Consider the following 22,524-nt stretch of genomic DNA (forward strand, 5'->3'; position numbering starts at 1 on the left):
AAACGTATGATCTCTGTAATTGCAAACAAAGGTTTCTGTACCAAATATTAAGTTCTGCTTTTCTGATGCATCAAATACTTATGTCATGCAATAAAATGCAAATTAATTACTTAAAAATCATACAATGTGATTTTCTGAAAATTACAGACCTCTACATGCTTTGTAAGTAGGAAAACCTGCAAAATCGGCAGTGTATCAAATACTTGTTCTCCCCACTGTATCTATATATATATATATATATATATATATATATATATATATATATATATATATATATATATATTTATATTATATATATATATATATATATATATATATATATATATATATATATATATATATATATATATATATATATATATATATATATATATATATATATATATATATATATATATATATATATATATATATATATATATATATATAAACATGGGGGATTGGAAGTGATGCAGACAATTACATTGATGGAAGTTACAATCAAATGCAGTTTTAGATCATCTACAGATGAAAATTCATATATTAGAGTTTGGGGAACACAATCACTATAATGAAATATGTTTACCAACAGTAAACAGGGCATGGCCCTACTCCATGGCTATTCTGAAAGTTCTAATAGAGGAGTCGAATAATGGAACACCCAATACTAGGCTCTCTGTAGCTCAGTTGGTAAAGCATGGCGTTTGCAACGCCAGGGTTGTGGGTTTGATTCCCGGGGGGGGCAGTATGAAAATGTATGCACTCACTAACTGTAAGTTGCTCTGGATAAGAGCATCTGCTAAATGACTAAAATGTAAAAATGTACTAGTCATGGTAGGGATTGTAATAATAAAACATATTTATAGTAGGTATAGTAATTTATAAAGGGATAAGACAGTATTACAAGAAAAGATAACAAGCTAAATAATACATCTTCAAATACAACTAAATTAGAACACAAGTACTCAATCAACAGAGTGGAGATAAAACCATAGCAAACAGAAGGCACAGTGTGGGGATATGTGTGGATGAATTGTGATGGAAGGCGTGGTGTGCGTTTTGGTGTTTGAATAAGTGTGGCGTTAAGTAAGTGAGAAAGGAAATGGTTGCATATCCCAGAACCAACATGTGTCTGTGAGCAGGGGTTGTGAGAGAGAGCTTTCAATTTTGTGCAGATGGATATACATTTTAAAGTATAGTATACATCTAATATATTTTTTAAAGTTTTCATAAAACTGCATTGTTGGTTAAGGGCTTGTAAGTAAGCATTTCACTGTAAGGTGTACACCTGTTGTATTCGGCGCATGTGGCAAATATAATTTGATTTTATTTTATTTGATCTACAGATGGTCATGCTATCAACAAACTATCTCTTGATAAGCAACTGCTTGCTAAGGTTACGGTTAGGTTTAGAATAAGGGTTAGGATAAGGGTTAAGGTTAGAGCTAGGGTTAGGGTTTGTAGATAGTTAGTTGAAATGTTACTGACAATCTGTAGATAGTCTGTAGACCATGGAGTATCCAGATAAAGTGTTACCCAAATTGTACAGTAAAACTTCACTCTTGCAATCAGTCACAGTTAATTAGAGACACTGTCGAAAGCAGAGTACCAATCAACAGTTTTTAATGTAGGCATCAAAGGAACCTGTCAAGTTTCTATAATTACAGAACCTTCTCATGAATTACTGTAGACACTGTAGATATGACTGGCATGTTTCTATAATCACACCATCTTCTCATGAATTACTGTAGACCATGAAGAGATGACTGGCAGGTTTCTATAATTACACAACCTTCTCATGAATTACTGTAGACCATGAAGAGATGACTGGCAGGTGTCTAAAATTACACAACCTTCTCATGAATTACTGTAGACCATGAAGAGATGACTGGCAGGTTTCTATAATTACACAACCTTCTCATGAATTACTGTAGACCATGAAGAGATGACTGGCAGGTTTCTATAATTACACAACCTTCTCATGAATTTCTGTAGACCCTGAAGATATGACTGGCTTCACAGGTCCCCTGCCTTAGTTCATGTTCACTTACTTACACTTGTGAGAAAATGATTTCACAAGCTTCAGGTCCAAAATAAACGACAACGGTTTGTACCAGCACCATAGCATCAAATGAGGAGACAGCAATTATGTGCTTGCACAATCCAAACATAGCTGCTGGAACAAAGTCTGACAATAATCAAATGTAAAATTTGGGGTTAGTTGCAAAAGCTAAAAACAAAAGTCCCATGCATGTGCTTTAAGTGCAACATTGCCACATTGGCACATCACTTCAAAATTCAAATACTGTATACAGTAATTGTGATACCTGTCATGGATGCCACATGTGTCAAACTGCAGCTCCTTGTAGTCTCCTAGTCGTCCTTGGTGCACCAGGTTCAGGTCCATGGGCTGGCTGTTGATGGAGAAGAGACGCATGCACCCCTGGAATGCCAACGTTGAGTTCTCACAGCATGAGTCACTCGGGGACGAGGAGGGACAGCCTAATGGAACACACAGCAGAGGGCTGTTTATGTAACCAATCACATCCCAAATCAGCTTCTACTGTAATAATGCAACAAAAGAGGCTTACACAAATATGTTAAGATGCTAAGAGGGTGGTGTGCTGACTGGTTTACTGACTGGAGACATGCAAGCAGAAATTGCGAAAATGAAAATGATCTAAACAGTACATGTACATTAATATTGTTTTATTCTTCTTAAGTGTGACAATCATGTACAGTTTTTTAATCTCTGTTATGGCTGAGAGAGAAGTCGCCAAAAAAAAGAGAGAGCAGAGTTAAACCTGTCAAGACATGCCACTATGCAAGTTGAAGCCTTTTAAAAGCAGCTTAATAAAACGCCAGCTATCAGAAGATTTTAGATTTACATGGCAAGTTCTGGAAGCTAAAGTCTGTACAGGGATGTATTAAGTACATCTTTGCCTACAAGGCAATGTCAATTAAGCTCCACTAAGGCACTGCAGTGACGTTGCCAAAGAGTGAGGCTTCGTAGGTATTACAGTCCCCAGTTTTATCAAGTCATTGAGTTTCTACTGTAAATACCCAAACATATTTTAAAACCTAATCAACTTTTGGTCATATTATCTGTCCTCTTACCTCCAAAGTAGAGGCTGTCTCCTGCCTCTATGTGGTCCCCCAGCTCGATAGTTGAGGACGGCTCGTTGTCCAGAGTCATGGTGACCTGGAGACCTCGGGAGCTGAGACTCGCAGAGTGCCACAGTCCATCATTCACTCTGTGACCTGTGGACACATGGGGTCAGTTATGAGTTAAACAGTTTATCAAGACCCGATCAATCTCTGCATATGACTGCGGTTTTACAATAGTAACTACACTGTTACAAAAGCTTTTTAAGAAAACAATTTTAGAGTACAGTTTTATATTTAGATTTATAATCTTGTTTGTCTGCAACAAAGCTCTGCAATCACTCTGTTGCTGGTGTTGACTTTCTGGCTCTCCCTCCACGCTACACACACATTTCATATCGTTTCCCTCACACTATCAAATAAACAAAGGATCACCCACAACACCCAGTCTGTTGTGTTTGTGGTTCCATTTTTGAGAAGGAACCAATGGGAAAACCTCAGAGGTATAATCTTTGCTTTTTTATTTAATTAAACTCAGGCTTTTACAGTGAAGGGCATCCAAGCTGTGTGTCTACAATCCCCTCTGTGCTTGCCATCTGCCTGCAGGGTTAGAGTGAGGTTGCAGGCTAGGAGAATTACTATGGAATGCGATTAAATGCGCTAGATTTCAGGCAGTAAATAGTTTGAAACAAACAAAAAATGCACACCTGGTGCAAACATTGACTCTGAAAAGCCTCCGACATGCAACAGATGGAGGACGACCTCTGTATGTTTTTTCTGATCATATCTGGATTCTGTTGTAGTGAATGAGATCAGTCCAAAATGAGAACACAGACACAGACGGTTCAAACCTAACTATGTCTGTCTGCCTGCCTGCCTGCCTGCATGCCTGCCTGCCTGCCTGCCTGCCTGTCTGCCTGTCTGCATGCACGTCTGTCTGTCTGCATGCATGCATGCATGTCTGTCTGTCTGTCTGTCTGTCTGTCTGTCTGTCTGTCTGTCTGTCTGTCTGTCTGTCTGTCTGTCTGTCTGTCTGTATGTCTGCCTGCATGTCTGTCTGCCTGCCTGCCTGCCTGCCTGCCTGCCTGCCTGCCTGCATGTCTGCCTGCCTGCCTGCCTGCCTGCCTGCCTGCCTGCCTGTATGTATGTATGTATGTATGTATGTCTGTCTGTCTGTCTGTCTGTCTGTCTGTCTGTCTGTCTGTCTGTCTGCGTGGAGGGATTCTGTGTTTTTGGATTTAGTTATTTCTACAGGATTAGCGAGACAGAGCATATTTAATCTCCCCATGGTGGGAAAAATTGACTAAATCAAATGCTTATCTTTGTGTGTGGACTCAGAAGGGAGAAGCACAGAGCCAACTGAATGGATTCTCTCTCATAATCTTTCCTATCACTATCAGACTATCTGTGTGGAAAACCACAAACATTCAGAGTCACAAATGCATTCTCTGCAATAATAAAATGGGTTTCTCATTGTCCGCCTGCTTCACTGGAATAAAGAGCCTTTTATTCTCTGAGTCCCCATAGACAGAACCACTGATTCCAGCCTAGTATTGGTCTGGGTCAGCTAGACTAGAGGCTGTTGGCCTGGCCCTCACCGGTGGAGACCTCTTCTTTCTGCTGGGCTGACATGTGGTGGGTCAGGCGCAGCCGACTGTTGCTGATGTGCAGCTCCAGTCGCTGGGGCTCCAGGGCCAGCCGGGTGGAGAGCAGTAGCCCATCTGGGTTCCACGTTCTGAACTGGAAACGCACAGTGAAGCCCCCCGAAGCAGACGGCATGGCTGGGAGCGACAGGAAGCTGCTGCTGGAGCTCAGGAAGGTAGTGGACACCAGCTGGGGCTCAGAGCACGAGAAGGTCACGTTGCCCTGGAGACACACGGAACACACAGTCTTACAGTCACCTTGCCCTGATCCACATTAACTCTCAACATTTCAGGGTTAATTAAAAAATGATGTCAACTCTGTAAGTGTAGTGCTGCTATTAATTACTACAAACACTCCCTACTGGCCCCCTTTCTAGAAAGGAGAGAAATAGAGAAAGAGATGGAGAAAGAGAGAGAGAGATATTTTAAAAAGAAAAACTATTTTAGTCATTTAGCAGACGCTCTTATCAGGAGCGACTTACAGATAGTGAGTGCATACTGGTCCCCTGTGGGAATCGAACCCACAACCCTGGCATTGCAAACGCCATGCTCTACCAACTGAGCTACACGGGACTACATGGAGAAAGAAAGAGAGAGATGGAAAAAGAGAGAGAGAGATGGAGAAAGAGAGAGAGAGAGAGATGGAGAAAGAGAGAAAGAGATGGAGAAAGAGAGAAAGAGAGAAAAACAGGTGTAGTATCGATAGAGAGAAAGAGACGGAGAGACAGAGTATGAGGGGGAAAAGAGAGAGCAAGAGAGCGAGAATGAGAGAGAGAGAGAGAGAGAGAGAGAGAGAGAGAGAGAGAGAGAGAGAGAGAGAGAGAGAGAGAACGAGGGAATGAGAGAGACGAATTGAAGTCTACAGGGAGCTGGGTTAAATGTCACTGCCAACCCCACTGTGACTCCTAAGGACAGGAAGAGCCAGTACAGAGGACATGAGTTCCTGTACACAGGAAAAGGTCAGAGCAGTGTGGGGATGAACATATCATTGATCGCGGTGACATGGAGTGGCAGCAACTAACCCTTTCAAAGGGACTCTTCCATCAACTCAACCAAACTTGATTTCAGAGTGATTCTGTTTCAATAGGCTGACACTGACTCACACAGGCTTATTGTGTTCAGAAATCATTGATAACTTATGTTAGCTCTATTTCAGTGTTAGCGGATTCGTTTTTAGAGGTAAGGTGATACCCACTGCGCGTCACACCCCTTGTGTTTGGGGCTGAGCCAGAAGGTTACTTAAGGTTAATATCCATTAAGATGTGTCATTTAGGGTCTGCACAAGACCCTGACATCTACCTTAAATAATGCAATCTGCCTCTATCCTACTACTAATACCTCTATACTGAATGGATCACTGGATATAGCTCCTGCTCCACCTCATCACTGAGCCCGGATCTCTTTTCCAAAATAAGAACAAGAGAAGAACATAGAACACTGTTTTCTAAGCTCAGAGTGGTTCTCACCATGCACTCTGTATCCCCTGTTTCCCTATCTGCAGTCTGACGGTTTATTAAGCAACAACTGTTCTGGTCCTCTGGCTCTCTAAGGTTAGGTGTTGTTAACCTCCACTTCTAACACAATGGAGCATTATCACTTACATAAGTGAATATCTTGGTAACGCAGTGCAAAATAAACCTGGGTCTTGGCCTATACATTAAAAATGAATAGTTGAAAAGCTCTTACCACGCTGTAGATCTGAGGCTTGCGTCGCTTGGCTAGGTCGATGATGTTGATCCCATTGTAGTAGAGGTTCTCGATGCAGCCATGGAAGTTCTTCCTCAGGAAGGTACCAGGCTTACCTGGCAGTGGGATGCCCCCGAAACTGAGCTATGATGAGGAAAGAGAGTGAAATATAGACATGTTAGAAAGAAATAGAAGAAAAGTCCTATGAATGTACAGTGTCAGGTGTCACGTTGAAAAGATATTCTAAAGAGATAGACCAAGGCTCTATTGTCGGCTGGCGTTAAAGCGACGGCAGTGTCAAACGCTCGCTAGTTTGCAATTTCGTCATGTAAAAACTGGCGCACTGGCATTTTCCAGCCTTAACGCCAGGTTCGGCAATTTACCTGTCTTATATCAGCTCCTTGCGCTCAGATGGGCGGGTGGAAATATTTTAGGTCTGTCCTTAAAAACATGATCCAAAGTGCTATTTTCAGGCAGCGCTGACAGGGATATTTAAGAGCAACCAAAAGCTGGTGTTAGCGTTAACGCAGTTGGTTATGGCATGAATTTTGACTGCGGGGATGCAGCCTATCCAGCCATGACGCCCACTGCCCATATGCACATGGAACAAGAGTAGCATAATGTGCTTTTGGTGCCTGTATACTTCGTATTTAGAAACATTAAAAAATGACAGTTTTTCCCGTTTCGTTTTATTTGATGAATTACCAAGCATAGCCTTCCCTCCTCTCAATGAAGGCTTTTTTTTTGTCTGCCCAATGCAACCACGAAGTAGTCAAGACTGTCGATAAAGGGTTTGGCTCCTGAGACCGCTTGGAAATAAATCTTAATCACCAAAGCTTTATTCAAATATAAAGTTTGAGACAGTGCATTGACATTCCCTTTTTATCTATGCATTGTAGGCAGGCCCACATTATTTTAGCCATGCATGTCCTTCTTTTGGATGTGCGTAAAACCCTCCATAGTCTGCATTGTTTTAATATTATATGCCCACGGGGAGAAATGGTGGTTCATGTAAGTGTGTCATAGCCTATTTAAAACAAGTTGTTGTTTCATTTTGTTTAGAATTTGATTTGAATTATTCGTTCTCTTTTTGGCCATCAATAATGAATTTAATCTTGCTTATTGACAATGTTTGGCATGTCCATGCTCAACCATAATGCAATTTACAGTAGCCTATTAGTTAACCTATTTAGCAAAGATGGGATAGGTCTACATTGTGTTAATTAGTTTCTGTAAGCCATTTAACAAACTATAACAGACTAACATTGGAATTGGAGTTGATTCCCAAGGCAATACACAGAAGACCGTAAATAGATAACCTGAAGAAAGCACATATTTCGCCATGGAGCATGTTCTGATTGGCCAATCAGGGGCCAAGTCTCGACACACCCACAACTTGTTTATTCATCATAACCCGGCCCTTTCGCGCCAACGCCAGGAAGTGCGCCGATAATTGTGATAGTGAACCTATAGCGCTACCGCCAAGCACTTAAGATTTACCATCGCGTTAGGTTTGTTAAAATAGGACCCCAAGTATTATTCTTAACTCTCACCATGCCATACGTTTTTTTTCTGACTGAGTGCTGGTGGTGTAATCTATTCAGACCTACTGTAAAGGAATATTCTGGATGTTTGGATAGACACACCTCATAGTCCACCTCCAGAGAGTCTCCTTCCCCCTTGGTCCTGAAGTGCTGTGTGTGGGTGTCCACGGTGAGGTTGACCTGCTTGTTGAAGCGCTCGATGAGGACAGAGTGCCAGTGCTGATCGTCCAGAAGACTGCTGAGAGTGACCGCAACACGACCACTGCTGAACCGCAGCCTGGTGTCATCTGAAGAGTATCAGAACACAAACATCCAGTTACCCTCCCAGACTGCTCCCCAGTCTGCTTTTAAATGGTTCAAAAGACTCTTCTATCTATAGCCCGAGCCCCTTGTGTCCTGTTACCCATGACCTCTAACCTCTAACCCCTGACCTATTTGAGCCAAGTTGAGGTATAGGGCCAGCGACTCACCAAGGTTGAGGTAGATGGCAAGCGACTCACCCTTGTTGAGGTACAGGGCCAGCGACTCACCCAAGTTGAGGTTCAGGGCCAGCGACCCACCCAGGTTGATGTAGAGGGCCAACCTGCCCCGGTGTGACTAACTCACCCAGGATGAGGTAGAGAGCCAACCTGCCCCTGTGTGACTAACTCATCCAGGTTGAGGTAGAGGGCCAACCTGCCCCGGTGTGACTAACTCACCCAGGTTGAGGTAGAGGGCCAACCTGCCCCGGTGTGACTAACTCACCCAGGATGAGGTAGAGAGCCAACCTGCCCCGGTGTGACTAACTCACCCAGGTTGAGGTAGAGGGCTAACCTGCCCCGGTGTGACTAACTCACCCAGGTTTATGTAGAGGGCCAGCCTGCCCCAATGTGACTAACTCACCCAGGTTGAGGTAGAGGGCCAACCTGCCCCGGTGCAGCTCCAGAGTGATGTAGTCGCCCCTCTGACCCTCTCCATGGAGCAGCACCCCCTCAGCCTGGTGGCTCTTGAAGTGTAGCGAGATCACATCCTTCACCGTGCTCATGGACTTCTGATTAAACCGGTAGAGCAGGGAGCTTCTTCCATCAAAGTCTGCCACATACGATTCTAGACGGGGATTGAGAGAAGATCAAAGAATCATTGTGTTTTTCGAAAATTTCCCCAATGATAGCTCTCTCTGTCACGTCTGAGCTGTGAGTGTTCTGTTGCCACTACTTTTGAGGGGAATTCAAGTGGCAAGTCCCATTTCTTTCAACAGTATTGTATTTTCACCACAACTTTTGATTGGAAGTATACGTCGAACTTGCTATTTTTTAACACAACTCTCTAGCTCTGTCTAATACATTCTCTAACACTGTGCCTCTGCTCAGTGCTCAGTTCATGTGGATGGGCCTGAACTGAAGACATGCTTTAGTAAGATACAGCAGCAGGGGAAATGTTGATTTCCTGTTTTTAAAGCCTGAATACATTATATTTTCTGATGGGATTCAGTTCGTGTAAGTAAAGCTGTCTGAATAAATATTGCAATCTCTAACATGCACCTGCTATTCCAATGCAGAACAGAAGAAGTGTGAAGTGCCTAGAGAAACAAGGGAAGCTATGAATAGAAGACATGATTGGGCAAGCTGTTCAAATAGCGTTTACATATACATGACTATGCAAATAGTTTTTTGAACTATCACTTATTTAAAGAATGTCTAACACATTCATAAACACACAAACACCATGCTAGAATTCCCCTACCTTTTACTCAATCTAATGAGAAGGTATTGTTTTACAGTGGAAGTCACTGTGGGACATAAAAGGCCAGGATTAATTTAAACTCCAAGGTTTTTACCCATATGGATATACCCAAATATAAACGCTAGTAACATAGCTGGTATGAGATGGATATACATAACCATGCTATCAATTATAACAGGGCACCATGGCAATGCTGGGGAATGCTCAGAATAATAATAATAATAATATGCCATTTAGCAGACGCTTTTATCCAAAGCGACTTACAGTCATGCATGCATACATTTTTGTGTATGGGTGGTCCCGGGGATCGAACCCACTACCTTGGCGTTACAAGCGCCGTGCTCTACCAGCTGAGCTACAGCTGGTAGCAAGAACAGAACAAAAGCAAGAACAGTTCAAGTGATTATTAGTGAAAATAACTCAGATGTTTTGGACCCTTTATAGATCTGAAGTGTGACTGAAAACCAAAATGAGATAAACATGGGGTCGACATGGACGTGAGTCTACAGAATAGCTTTTCTCCAGATGTTTTATATGAATAAAGACTTGCAAATGTATCAAAACTCAGCATTTTTACATGTCCATCTGTGCATCCTCTGTGACTTCTAAGAAGATGTTTAACCACTCAATCCCAACATTTAGCAACATTTTCACCGTCATTGTAAAGCCCTAGTTACTTTGTTGCTTTCACAAAGTCATTGCTGAACATTATTATTAATTTAATGTGATAAGCGATTAATTTTAAGGTCAACCCTGTTACGTGAACTGAACTGTAGTTGTAATATGGTAAATATGTTGAACAACTAATAGACAAATCCTAGTTTAAAGAAGGTGAGCTAGTGTTACTCATTTTGGACATTTTCTGGTGTTTTGTGGCGGAACACTGAGCGGGTTGAGCGTAACACGTCAACCCTGTTACCCATAGATAGACTGGCTAGAAATGTGTTAACAATTTCAATTGTTTTGTGAAGCTTGCATTCAATTGCCCTTCCCTGTTGCACACAGCAAGCTTCCATTCCCCCTGTCACAAGTAAACCCTGTTACTTTATTTGGAACTTAATAAGAACTTACTATAGTATTTTCGAGATGGGAAAACATGTTTTTTATTAAGTTGAACATGTGGTCTTTATGACAGCATGTTAGAATTAGGTGAATTATTATATATATATATATATATATATATATATATATATATATTTGTTTTACCAAGTTACACTACTCAAAAGGAACCTAATTGGTGGAAAGGCCCATAAGTGCAAGTCTGTCATCTATGACATGTTCAACGGTAATGCACGCCTCTTTACTTGCTTGTTGCGAGAGCAACCTGTAGTTTAATTTTTACAGTTAGTTGAAATGAGGTGCTGGTGATGAAGCATGTACTAGCAGATCACACATTCGTCCAGCATTAATACAGGGATCACGCTGTGGAACCATTCGGCATTATGAAAGTGCTCACTCAGGGATAATTCTATAACCGTCACAGTGCAGTATTTCACTGGCTGATCCAGTTCATGTGTGTGCAAGGCGTCCCAGTGACTCCCTTTTATTTGTTTAGCATTACCCAGGCAGAGACCAGCTCTTAACTGGCACGCCTGCCTGGCTGTCACTGTCTACCTCTATTAGCTGGTAGGATTGTGTTCGGTCAGCATTTGCTTTGATCTTGTTTGAAGGAAAAATGTCTCTTTAGTTTGCAGATACTCTATACAGTCCTTAAATAGTGTGCGAAATAGGATGGTTACAAGATGGTTACATGATGGTTACACAATGGTTACAGGGTGGTTACATGATGGTTACACTGTGGTTACAGGATGGTTACACAATGGTTTCAGGATGGTTACATGATGGCTACACAGTGGTTACACGATGGTTACAGGATGGTTACAATGACATAATGCTATTTTCTCATGGAAACCACTGTCAAAATGGGGATACAATCAGCCCCATGATAGATGACATGCTTAAACAAGCCTCAATTTCATCCGTAATAGATGTCAGACACAGGTCTGACCAAACTCTTGTTAGAACAATTTTCTATGCAGTCCAGGAGTCCCCAAGAATACCACATGGGTTGGAATCACAGATAGCAGAATATTATGATATTAGCTGAATGTGTTTGTGTTCTGTAAGGGCTGGTGGTCATTTTAATGTAGGCACAGCCTATATGGTCTGTATGTAAGTACTGGTGGTCTGATCACTCACTGTAGGCACAGCCGTAGACCTCCACTCTGAGACCCACCCAGCCACTGGGGTTCCAGTCCAGGGGGACGAAGCGCAGGAAGCGGCTTCTGATAGAGTGGGACAACTTGTGGTGGACGACACCGTCAGCGTTCACGTTCCCCACAAACCTCTGCAGACAAACAGAGAGAGGAGGGAGAGAGGAGGAAGAGAGGAAGGAGAGACGAGGAAGAGACGAGGGAGAGAGGAAGAGAGGAATGAGAGAGGAGGAAGAGAGGAGGGAGAGAGAGGAAGGAGAGAGGAGGGAGAGAGGAAGGAGAGAGGAGGCAGAGAGGAAGGAGAGATGAGGAAGAGAGGAGGGAGAGAGGAGGGAGAGAGGAGGAAGAGAGGAAGGAGAGAGGAGGAAGAGGAGAGAGGAGGGAGAGAGGAAAGAGAGAGGAGGAAGAGAGGAGGGAGAGAACAGGCAGGGTTAAATAATATGTACGTTTCTCATCATTCATGCAGCGTCACTACAGTTACACTGTAAAAGTCAAAATTACAGTATACCTACTGTAATATCAATACGGTATCAAAGTAATAACACAGTACAATACCGTAAAATTGGCTGTATTATGCTGTAAAAAAAAAATAAAAAATGCTACCTTAATCGCAATGAATGAATGAATGGATGAATTAAATGCATTGAGGGGAGGGGGTTGTATTTCACATTATTTTACTGTAATTACAAGGGATTGGTGCAAGCAGATTAGCTGTTAGGTAAAGTGTTACACATTAATGAATATTTGGTGTTTTATATCACTTGCACTTCTAGAGGCCTTAACAAAGGCTTCCAAACTGGCAGCGACAACAGAGCAAAACAGCTCAACCATTTTAAGGTTTAAGACTTGCTGCCACTCCAATCTGTCCCCTATACACTTGACAGTGATGGGGCACTATAACCACATAGGAGTTAAATTGGTACAGCGTTCTCTCTCACGGGGTGCAACAAATATAGCCACTTACAAGGCACGCCTCCAAATATGTTAATGAGCCAGAAACAATACCAATCACTCAATAGTGGTCAAAAGGTTTTTGGCACTCTAAAGTATTCTATGGGGTGGAATTACAGTACCACTATTGCATAAGAGCGTCTGCTAAATGACTCAAATGTAAATGTAAATGCACCAATGCACCATAATGATCCGTACACAATTTTGACTCATATATAGTTAATATTAATTTGCAGTACGCTGCAGTAAAAAGTGTCAGAGTATTTTACTGTTGATAATACCCCAAATTACCGTATAATTTAAATATATTAGTTAAAGTGTACATTAAGTGCACCTTTAGAGGTAGTAATGTAAAGTGCAAATGCAAGTTTAATTATAATGCTAATCAATTTCATCATGTTAATAACATCATCGACTCTACTGTGTGTGCCCTAACTGTACATTCATGAATTCACAAAGCAAACATTGGAAAGCAACACAAACGGTCAAAAGTAATAAAAAACGATTTAGAAAGGTCATTCATCGTTATTCATTCCACAGATGGTAGTTCTCAACTATACAACAGTTGTTTTGTTACATGGTCACTCCATAGAGACTAAGGACACTAGTGATGTGGGAAAAAAATCAATACTGTTACATAACGAGATATATTGTTTGATGACATTATATCGATATTTGACTCCAAGTATTATACTTTATTTTCCTACTGTAGGTAGTGTTGGTTAGCGCTAGTCAGCTGTACCTGCGCCAAAACTTGTTTTAACCTCCACCCAAAAACTATCTTTTGAAATGTGTTTAATTGGTCCCTTGTTGATATAGTCCCAAAATGTTTTGCATGTCAGCTATCAAGTTTTCAAGATATATAACTTTTAAAATACAGAAATAAGGCCAGTATGATGCATTTTGCATCATATGCTGCTGCGTTTTGCGTCATAGAGATGCTGCGTTTTGCATCATACTTTGCGTCAGCTTTATTTCATGTTGTTGTTGTTTTGAGCTGGAATTTTCCTTTAAATAGTGAGCCAACATATTTTCAGCACATTTATTCCCTTGATTGACCAAAACTCATTTTCTCACACGCTCTCTTGTCTCTCTGCAGAAGACACATAGAGAGCAATATGTTTGTAACGTCAAATCACAATACAATCACAGTAACGAATCGCAATACATATCGTATCGGCACCTAAGTATGATGATAATATCGTATGGTGAGGTCCCTGGCAATTCGCAGCCCTACAGTGAATTGATAATCATGCAGATTCTGTCCTGCACGTTGTGATGTCGTACTGCGGCTTCTGTTGTACACTGTTGTTTACTTAATTAAAACACTTTGACGCCACAATATGAATAACAAGGCCTATTAGCTATTTCCATTTTCCCATTTTCATGAAGTCATTAGTATTCTTGTTTGAATTAGAATACCCTGGAAACATATACTGTACCCTGCAAGGTGCAATTTAAGCATCGTTTTCCCTTTTGCTGTTTTCCGCAGCAGGTGTCAGCTTTCATAGTATTGGATTTTCTTCCCCCTTTCATTAGGATTTATAGAGCAGGGTTTATTGATGCATCTTTTTCAAGGCATTTTTCCCTGACTAATATAAAACTGCAAAACAGTCATTTTATTGCCATCTAATTTATTGATATTAAAATGGCCAATAGCTTTTCATTTTCTTCTCATCAACAGTATATACACTAATGCCTTACTAGAAAGTAGATTATTGAAAATGCAGGTACTAATCAAATGGAATGGATTTATCAGTGTTATCTGCAGTTGTCATTAAATTCTTACATCAATAGGATGGGTGTGCCATACTGATCAGTTATTTTCTCTCTCTAACATTTCTCTCTCTTTTCAAAATGATTTACATTGATTCAACCGAACTGTCAAACCCAAAATGTACGTGTTGAACTGGGTAAGACCTAGAGGCAGCATCTGAAGACTACAAGAATCATGGTTCAACTCTATTCAGTTAGAGAAAGTGAGTAGTAATGGAAGAAGGATGTATTTTCTTCTATATAACATACTGGCACAATATACTAACAGTTTGAACACATCAAGACTTTTGGAGGTCATACAAATTGCCATGATAAATTACATCGCTTTCTCAGCACACCTAAGACCAATTTTTTGTGTGTTTGGTGTTTGTACCTTGGAAACACATGTACAGAGAGGGAAAAAAGTATTTGATCCCCTGCTGATTTTGTACGTTTGCCCACTGACAAAGAAATGATCATTCTATAATTTTAATGGTAAGTTTATTTGAACAGTGAGAGACAGAATAACAACAACAAAATCCAGAAAAACGCATGTCAAAAATGTTATAAATTGATTTGCATTTTAATGAGGGAAATAAGTATTTAACCCCCTCTCAATCAGAAAGATTTCTGGCTCCCAGGTGTCTTTTATACAGGTAATGAGCTGAGATTAGGAGCACACTCTTAAGGAGCACGCTTAGGAGCACGCTCCTAATCTCAGTTTGTTACCTGTATAAAAGACACCTGTCCACTGAAGCAATCAATCAATCAGATTCCAAACTCTCCACCATGGCCAAGACCAAAGAGCTCTCCAAGGATGTCAGGGACAAGATTGTAGACCTACATAAGGCTGGAATGGGCTACAAGACCATCGCCAAGCAGCTTGGTGAGAAGGTGACAAGAGTTGGTGTGATTATTCGCAAATGGAAGAAACACAAAATAACTGCAATCTCCCTTGGCCTGGGGCTCCATGCAAGATCTCACCTCGTGGAGTTTCAATGATCATGAGAACGGTGAGGAATCAGCCCAGAACTACACGGGAGGATCTTGTCAATGATCTCAAGGCAGCTGGGACCATAGTCACCAAGAAAACAATTGGTAACACACTACGCCGTGAAACACTGAAATCCTGCGGTGCCCGCAAGGTCCCTCTGCTCAAGAAAGCACATATACAGGCTCGTCTGAAGTTTGCCAATGAACATCTGAATGATTCATAGGAGAACTGGGTTAAAGTGTTGTGGTCAGATGAGACCAAAATCGAGCTCTTTGGCATCAACTCAACTCGCCGTGTTTGGAGGAGGAGGAATGCTGCCTATGACCCCAAGAACACCATCCCCACTGTCAAACATGGAGGTGGAAACATTATGTTTTGGGGGTGTTTTTCTGCTAAGGGGACAGGACAACTTCACCGCATCAAAGGGACGATGGACGGGGCCATGTACCATCAAATCTTGGGTGAGAACCTCCTTCCCTCAGCCAGGGCATTGGACATGGGTCGTGGATGGGTATTCCAGCATGACAATGACCCAAAACACACGGCCAAGGCAACAAAGGAGTGGCTCAAGAAGAAGCACATTAAGGTCCTGGAGTGGCCTAGCCAGTCTCCAGACCTTAATCCCATAGAAAATCTGTGGAGGGAGCTGAAGGTTCGAGTTGCCAAACGTCAGCCTCGAAACCTTAATGACTTGGAGAAGATCTGCAAAGAGGAGTGGGACAAAATCCCTCCTGAGATGTGTGCAAACCTGGTGGCCAACTACAAGAAACATCTGACCTCTGTGATTGCCAACAAGGGTTTTGCCACCAAGTACTAAGTAATGTTTTGCAGAGGGGTCAAATACTTATTTCCCTCATTAAAATGCAAATCAATTTATAACATTTTTGACATGTGTTTTTCTGGATTTTTTTGTTGTTATTCTGTCTCTCACTGTTCAAATAAACCTACCATTAAAATTATAGACTGATCATGTCTTTGTCAGTGGGCAAACGTACAAAATCAGCAGGGGATCAAATACTTTTTTTCATCACTGTATAAGAAGTGATTCAGCAGGGACAGTGACCTCAAGCTTTTCAGCTTGCTTTTCAAAAGCCCCAGCAGTGATCTTGCATCATGTAAGGATCATTGTTCTCCCGTATGAGTGATCTATTTTAAAACACAATGGAAGCCAAAACCCGTCCCAGAACAGCCCTTGTTATTCCAGATCGGAAAAAATGGTGACAACGCATCCATCCAATTACTGTGCAGATGTGAACCAGAGTATTTGTCTGGAACTCTGAGGAGGGCAGAATACCTCCCATTGGACCACAGAGTTTATGTATAGTCACTGTCCACATAAACAGCTCCTAACCCCACAGTGACTTCATTATTTCTATTCCTGTATCCACTCCTGAACCAACGGCCTCCCTCCCTGCTCATTAGGACTCTTTACTCTTCTTCTCTCAGGATGAGGTCCCTAATGTCACGCACGTCAGCTGAACACACACACCCCAATGTGAAACATCCTTATTGAAGGCATGAATGCCAGGAAATCAACATAAATTGGTGGTCTAACATTGATCAAGTACATGTAAATACCTCCCTGATAATCTTCCTAATGTCACGCACGTCAGCTGAACACACACAAGCCCCTGGGTACACCGATTCACGCCCCTGCTGTATGCTATGCTGCTACTGCTAAGATGCTCAGTATATCAGAATTCAAGATAACAAAATGATTAGACTATACACTGAGTGTACAAAACATTAAGAACACCTGCTCTTTCTATGACAGACTGACCAGGTGAATCCAGGTGAAAGCTATGATCCCTTATTGATGTCACTTGTTAAATCCACTTCAAACAGTGTAGATGAAGGGGAGGAGACAGGTTAAAGAAGGATTTTCAATACTTGAGATAACTGAGACGGATTGTGTATGTGTGCCATTCAGAGGGTGAATGGGCAAGACGAAATATTTAAGTGACTTTGTTGAACAGGGTATGGTAGTAGGTGCCAGGTGCACCGGTTTGTGTCAAGAACTGCAACGCTGCTGTTTTTTTTTACACTCAACAGTTTCCTGTGTGTATCAAGAACGGTCCACCACCCAAAGGACCCCCAGCCAACTTGACACAACTGTGGGAAGCGTTGGAGTCAACATGGGCCGGCATCCCTGTGGAACGTTTTCAACAGCTTGTAGAGTCCATGTTCCTAATGTTTGGTCTACTCAGTGTATATTGTAACAACATAGGCAAATGAAGACATTTGAAAGGATATGAAAGCTCTCCGAGGTTAGTTTACACTATTTTGAAAAACAAACAGTACATTACAAAAAGGAAGATGTATCAAGTTTTAGAAAATAATGTCCTAGTGTTTCTTTTAGCTACAATCTTTAACTTATATTCTTTCCCCTTGCAGAAAGATGACTTAGCTATGTGTCAAACACAAAGAGCACCTGAGTGCCATGGTTGCTGGGCTTACAGGGGAGGCTAAGACAGCCAAGCTCTCCAAGGGGGTCTACGCCAAGCACTTCGTTATCCCACTGCATCGGATGCTCCGCTACACATCCATATTGGTAAACATCACAGACAATCTATTATTTACTCTGTTCAATGAGGGAGAAAACACAGAATAGCACCAGGGACGGAAAACTTTGACAAAATATGACAAAGGCATACTTGTAAATCCTGTATATTCTCTGATATGCGAGAAATACGAGCTAACAATCACAGACGCTGTGTTCTGATGATTTTCGTATACTTTGTTTATGTAAATGAATATTTTCTGTTTGATTTACTTGAAAGGATGCTGGTAAGCCCATGTCTGGAACAAGAGGAACGGATGAAGCCCATGTCTGGAACAAGAGGAACGGATGAAGCCCATGACTGGAACAAGAGGAACGGATGAAGCCCATGACTGGAACAAGAGGAACGGATGAAGCCCATGACTGGAACAAGAGGAACGGATGAAGCCCATGACTGGAACAAGAGGAACGGATGAAGCCCATGACTGCAACAAGAGGAATGGATGAAGCCCATGACTGGAACAAGAGGAACGGATGAAGCCCATGTCTGCAACAAAAGGAACGGATGAAGCCCATGACTGGAACAAGAGGAATAGAGTTCCTCAAAAAACAGCTGCCCAATACCATGTTGGGCATGTATAATGTTGGATGCATTGGAATATAAGGAATGGAGAACGATAAAGAGCCTGTAGGATTATAGAGAAAGCAGTTAGGAAATGAATGTTGGAGTTTCAAATATCAAATGTTAAGTGAATTTGAGTATATTTAGGTTGTTTAAATGATTAACTTTCCTACTAACCTTCTAAAAGTTGACGGTGCCAAAATCTTGCCAATCCATTCATTATTCTACTAACTTTGACTGAGTGTGGGACATGTTTTCCATAATGTATGTTTCATGCATATACAGTTGAAGTCGGAAGTTCACATACACCTTAGCCAAATTCATTTAAACTCAGTTTTTCACAATTCCTGACATTTAATCCTAATAAAAATTCCCTAGGATCACCACTTTATTTTAAGAATGTGAAATGTCAGAAAAAAAGTAGAGAGAATGATTTCTTTCAGCTTTATTTCTTTCATCACTTTCCCAGTGGGTCAGAAGTTTACATACACTCAATTAGTATTTGGTAGCATTGCCTTTAAATTGTTTATCTTGGGTCAAATGTTTCGGGTAGCCTTCCACAAGCTTCCCACAATAAGTTGGGTGAAATTTGGCCCATTCCTCCTGACAGAGCTGGTGTAACTGAGTCAGGTTTGTAGGCCTCCTTCCTCGCACATGCTTTTTCAGTTCTGCCCACAAATGTTCTATAGGATTGAGGTCAGGGCTTTGTGACGGCCACTCCAATACCTTGACTTTGTTGTCCTTAAGCCATTTTGGCACAACTTTGGAAGTATGCTTGGGGTCATTGTCCATTTGGAAGACCCATTTGCAACCAATCTTTAACTTCCTGACTGATGTCTTGAGATGTTGATTCAATATATCCACATAATTTTTCTTCCTCATGATGCCATCTATTTTGTGAAGTGCACCAGTCCCTCCTGCAGCAAAGCACCCCCACAGCATGATGCTGCCACCCCCGTGCTTCACGGTTGGGATGGTGTTCTTCGGCTTGCAAGCCTTCCCCTTTTTCCTCCAAACATATCGATGGTCATTATGGCCAAACAGTTCTATTTTTGTTTCATCAGACCAGAGGATATTTCTCCAAAAAAGTATGATCTTTGTCCCCATGTGCAGTTGCAAACCGTAGTCTGGCTTTTTTATGGCGGTTTTGGAGCAGTGGCTTCTTCCTTGCTGAGCGGCCTTTCAGGTTATGTCGATATAGGACTCGTTTTACTGTGGATATAGATACTTTTGTACCTGTTTCCTCCAGCATCTTCACCTTTACTGTTGTTCTGGGATTGATTTGCACTTTTCGCACCAAAGTACGTTCATCTCTAGGAGACAGAACGCGTCTCCTTCCTGAGCGGTATGACAGCTGCGTGGTCCCATGGTGTTTATACTTGCGTACTATTGTTTGTACAGATTAACGTGGTACCTTCAGGCGTTTGGAAATTGCTCCCAAGGATGAACCAGACTTGTGGAGGTCTACAATTGTTTTTCTGAGGTATTGGCTGATTTATTTTGATTTCCTCATGATGTCAAGCAAAGAGGCACTGAGTTTGAAGGTAGGCCTTGAAATACATCCACAGGTACACCTCCAATTGACTCAAATTATGTCAATTAGCCTATCAGAAGCTTCTAAAGCCATGACATCATATTCTGGAATTTTCCAAGCTGTTTAAAGGCACAGTCAACTTAGTGTATGTAAACTTCTGACTTCAACTGTACATTAGAACAAAGAACACCATCACAAATATTGTTTCACCATTTATTGAGTATGTTAGACAAATAGCAAAGGTGTCTTAGGCAGTATTTGAAGTATCTAAATATAGTGTAACCTACCAATCAATGTATATCAAGTGCCGCGGAAGGCACAATCTTATAACGTTGCAGCCCAGAAATGAGAGCTTTACCATCTATGCCAAAAGCCTGGGCCTCTGATGAGACTGTAGAATTGTCATCAACACATGCTTCAGTATTCCCACTTCTCTCTAGGAGCATTTGTGTGCCCAGGCCCCATAGGCGTATCGAAAGGATCCCACCCTGGTCACCAATGTAGCTGACCGATGTAGAGAGAGAGAGGCAAGTGCTTGTGTGGTACAGAGACTAGAACTCTACCATATATGGCAAAAGCCTGGACTCCTGACGGGGACAATATAATTCTCCCCACCGTTTGTCACCTGTTACACTGATTCTACATTGAATTTAGTCTTCGAGATGCTCAAACAAGCAAGCCTATTTGTAGTTGGCGTTCAACTCTAAAATGCAAATGTTTAAGACAAAACCCCCAAAGCCAAAAGGCAAATGCATATGTGGTCTCAATGTCTAAATAGTGATGGCAGGGCTAGTTCAAACTGCAGTAGGATGGTTCTCCTCACATGTGAGTGAATCAGCCTATGCTTGGTGAATAGAACTGGGTTGATCTCTGGGAGCAGGACACAGAAGAGCTGAATAGATCACATGAGACAAAAGTGAGAGATAAGAATGAATAAAATAAATGATCACAGCAAAGCAATGTAGTTTGTGAGCTAGAAAATGAACATTCTGACAGTCTGAGGCAGGGTGCCATGCAATCATCCTACTCCAACTATTGACAGGGATAATGTGGCATTTTTTATTTGTCAGTATGAATGAAATTAGTGGGTCCTGCCTTGATGACTGTATTAGATTTACACTACTTGTCCTATAGATTTTCGTAGTCTTAAATTATTACTTGGAATAAACTGATAGCTAAAATGCTCCTTGTCCTAGAATGACATGCTAGCTCATGATAAAGCTATCTGCTCCTGCTAGCTAGCAACAGATCTACTTGTTGTAACTAGCTAGCTAACTAGCAAGATAGCTACATTACTAAGGTTGCTGTGTTCTAAGTTGGGAGTCATTTTACAGCTTGCATTGATGGTATCACATTTCTATAACTAAATAGTTAGATTACAAATAAATCAAAAATACTTTATCTGATAGCAGTTTGTCGGACGGAGATATCTCTCGAGATGTCACCAGCTGTCTACTACCTTAGATACGGATAACGTGATTGGCAGACTTGATCAGCAGAGATAGTACCATGGATAGTACACAAGTTTTGATTGGTTTACAGTTTAATACTCTGCGACATTTGCCTGTCCAGCTAACAAACATAAAATTAAGTATTTGGAAATGTTTTGCAAGAATTGACATGTGTTCAGAAGAAATAAATATACAGCTCCTCCCACGACAGAGATCATCTTTAAAACTAAAGCAGATAGCTTGCTACGGCCCACCACCTATTGCTTACAGAGCAGATGATGAGAGAAGGGGATAACTGTATCCCAATATGGGCAAGTGGGTGTATCGAAAGGAAAGTAGTGGGCGTGTGGAAAGGAGTGGGTGTGTCGAAAGGAAAGTAGTGGGCGTGTGGAAAGGAGTGGGTGTGTCGAAAGGAAAGTAGTGGGCGTGTGGAAAGGAGTGGGTGTGTCGAAAGGAAAATAGTGGGCGTGTGGAAAGGAGTGGGTGTTTCGAAAGGAAAGTAGTGGGCGTGTGGAAAGGGGTGGGTGTTTCGAAAGGAAAGTAGTGGGCGTGTGGAAAGGAGTGGGTGTGTCCAAAGCGCTCTGCTATAGGGGTTAGACGGTTTTGATTGAGCTGTGTTTTTTTTCTTCAGTTTCTTACCATGCAACTACCGTACAATGAGCGACCGTACCGCCAGAGTTTGGACTTCTGTTGTTAAGCCAGAGGATGAGTCTGAGTCGTATTTCACTGTTAGTTTTAAACAAATAATTGTACATTTTCAGTTATAAAACTGACTATTTTTAATTTTTTATTAAAAGTATGAATGATGGATGTACTGTTGCTTCA

General features: G+C 41.5%; 1 protein-coding gene across 1 annotated transcript in view; it reads right to left on the reverse strand.

The window, feature by feature from the left end:
* LOC121555203 (contactin-associated protein-like 5) overlaps window positions 1-22,524 on the reverse strand; it is a 133,656-nt gene that overhangs the window by 44,960 nt on the left and 66,172 nt on the right. The window contains 7 exon segments of the mRNA XM_045212054.1: window positions 2,307-2,481; window positions 3,097-3,240; window positions 4,683-4,950; window positions 6,414-6,557; window positions 8,060-8,244; window positions 8,840-9,043; window positions 11,879-12,026. Of these exon segments, the coding sequence (XP_045067989.1) occupies window positions 2,307-2,481; window positions 3,097-3,240; window positions 4,683-4,950; window positions 6,414-6,557; window positions 8,060-8,244; window positions 8,840-9,043; window positions 11,879-12,026 (1,268 nt within the window).

Source organism: Coregonus clupeaformis, chromosome 40 (assembly GCF_020615455.1).
Source record: "Coregonus clupeaformis isolate EN_2021a chromosome 40, ASM2061545v1, whole genome shotgun sequence".
NCBI lineage: Eukaryota > Metazoa > Chordata > Actinopteri > Salmoniformes > Salmonidae > Coregonus > Coregonus clupeaformis.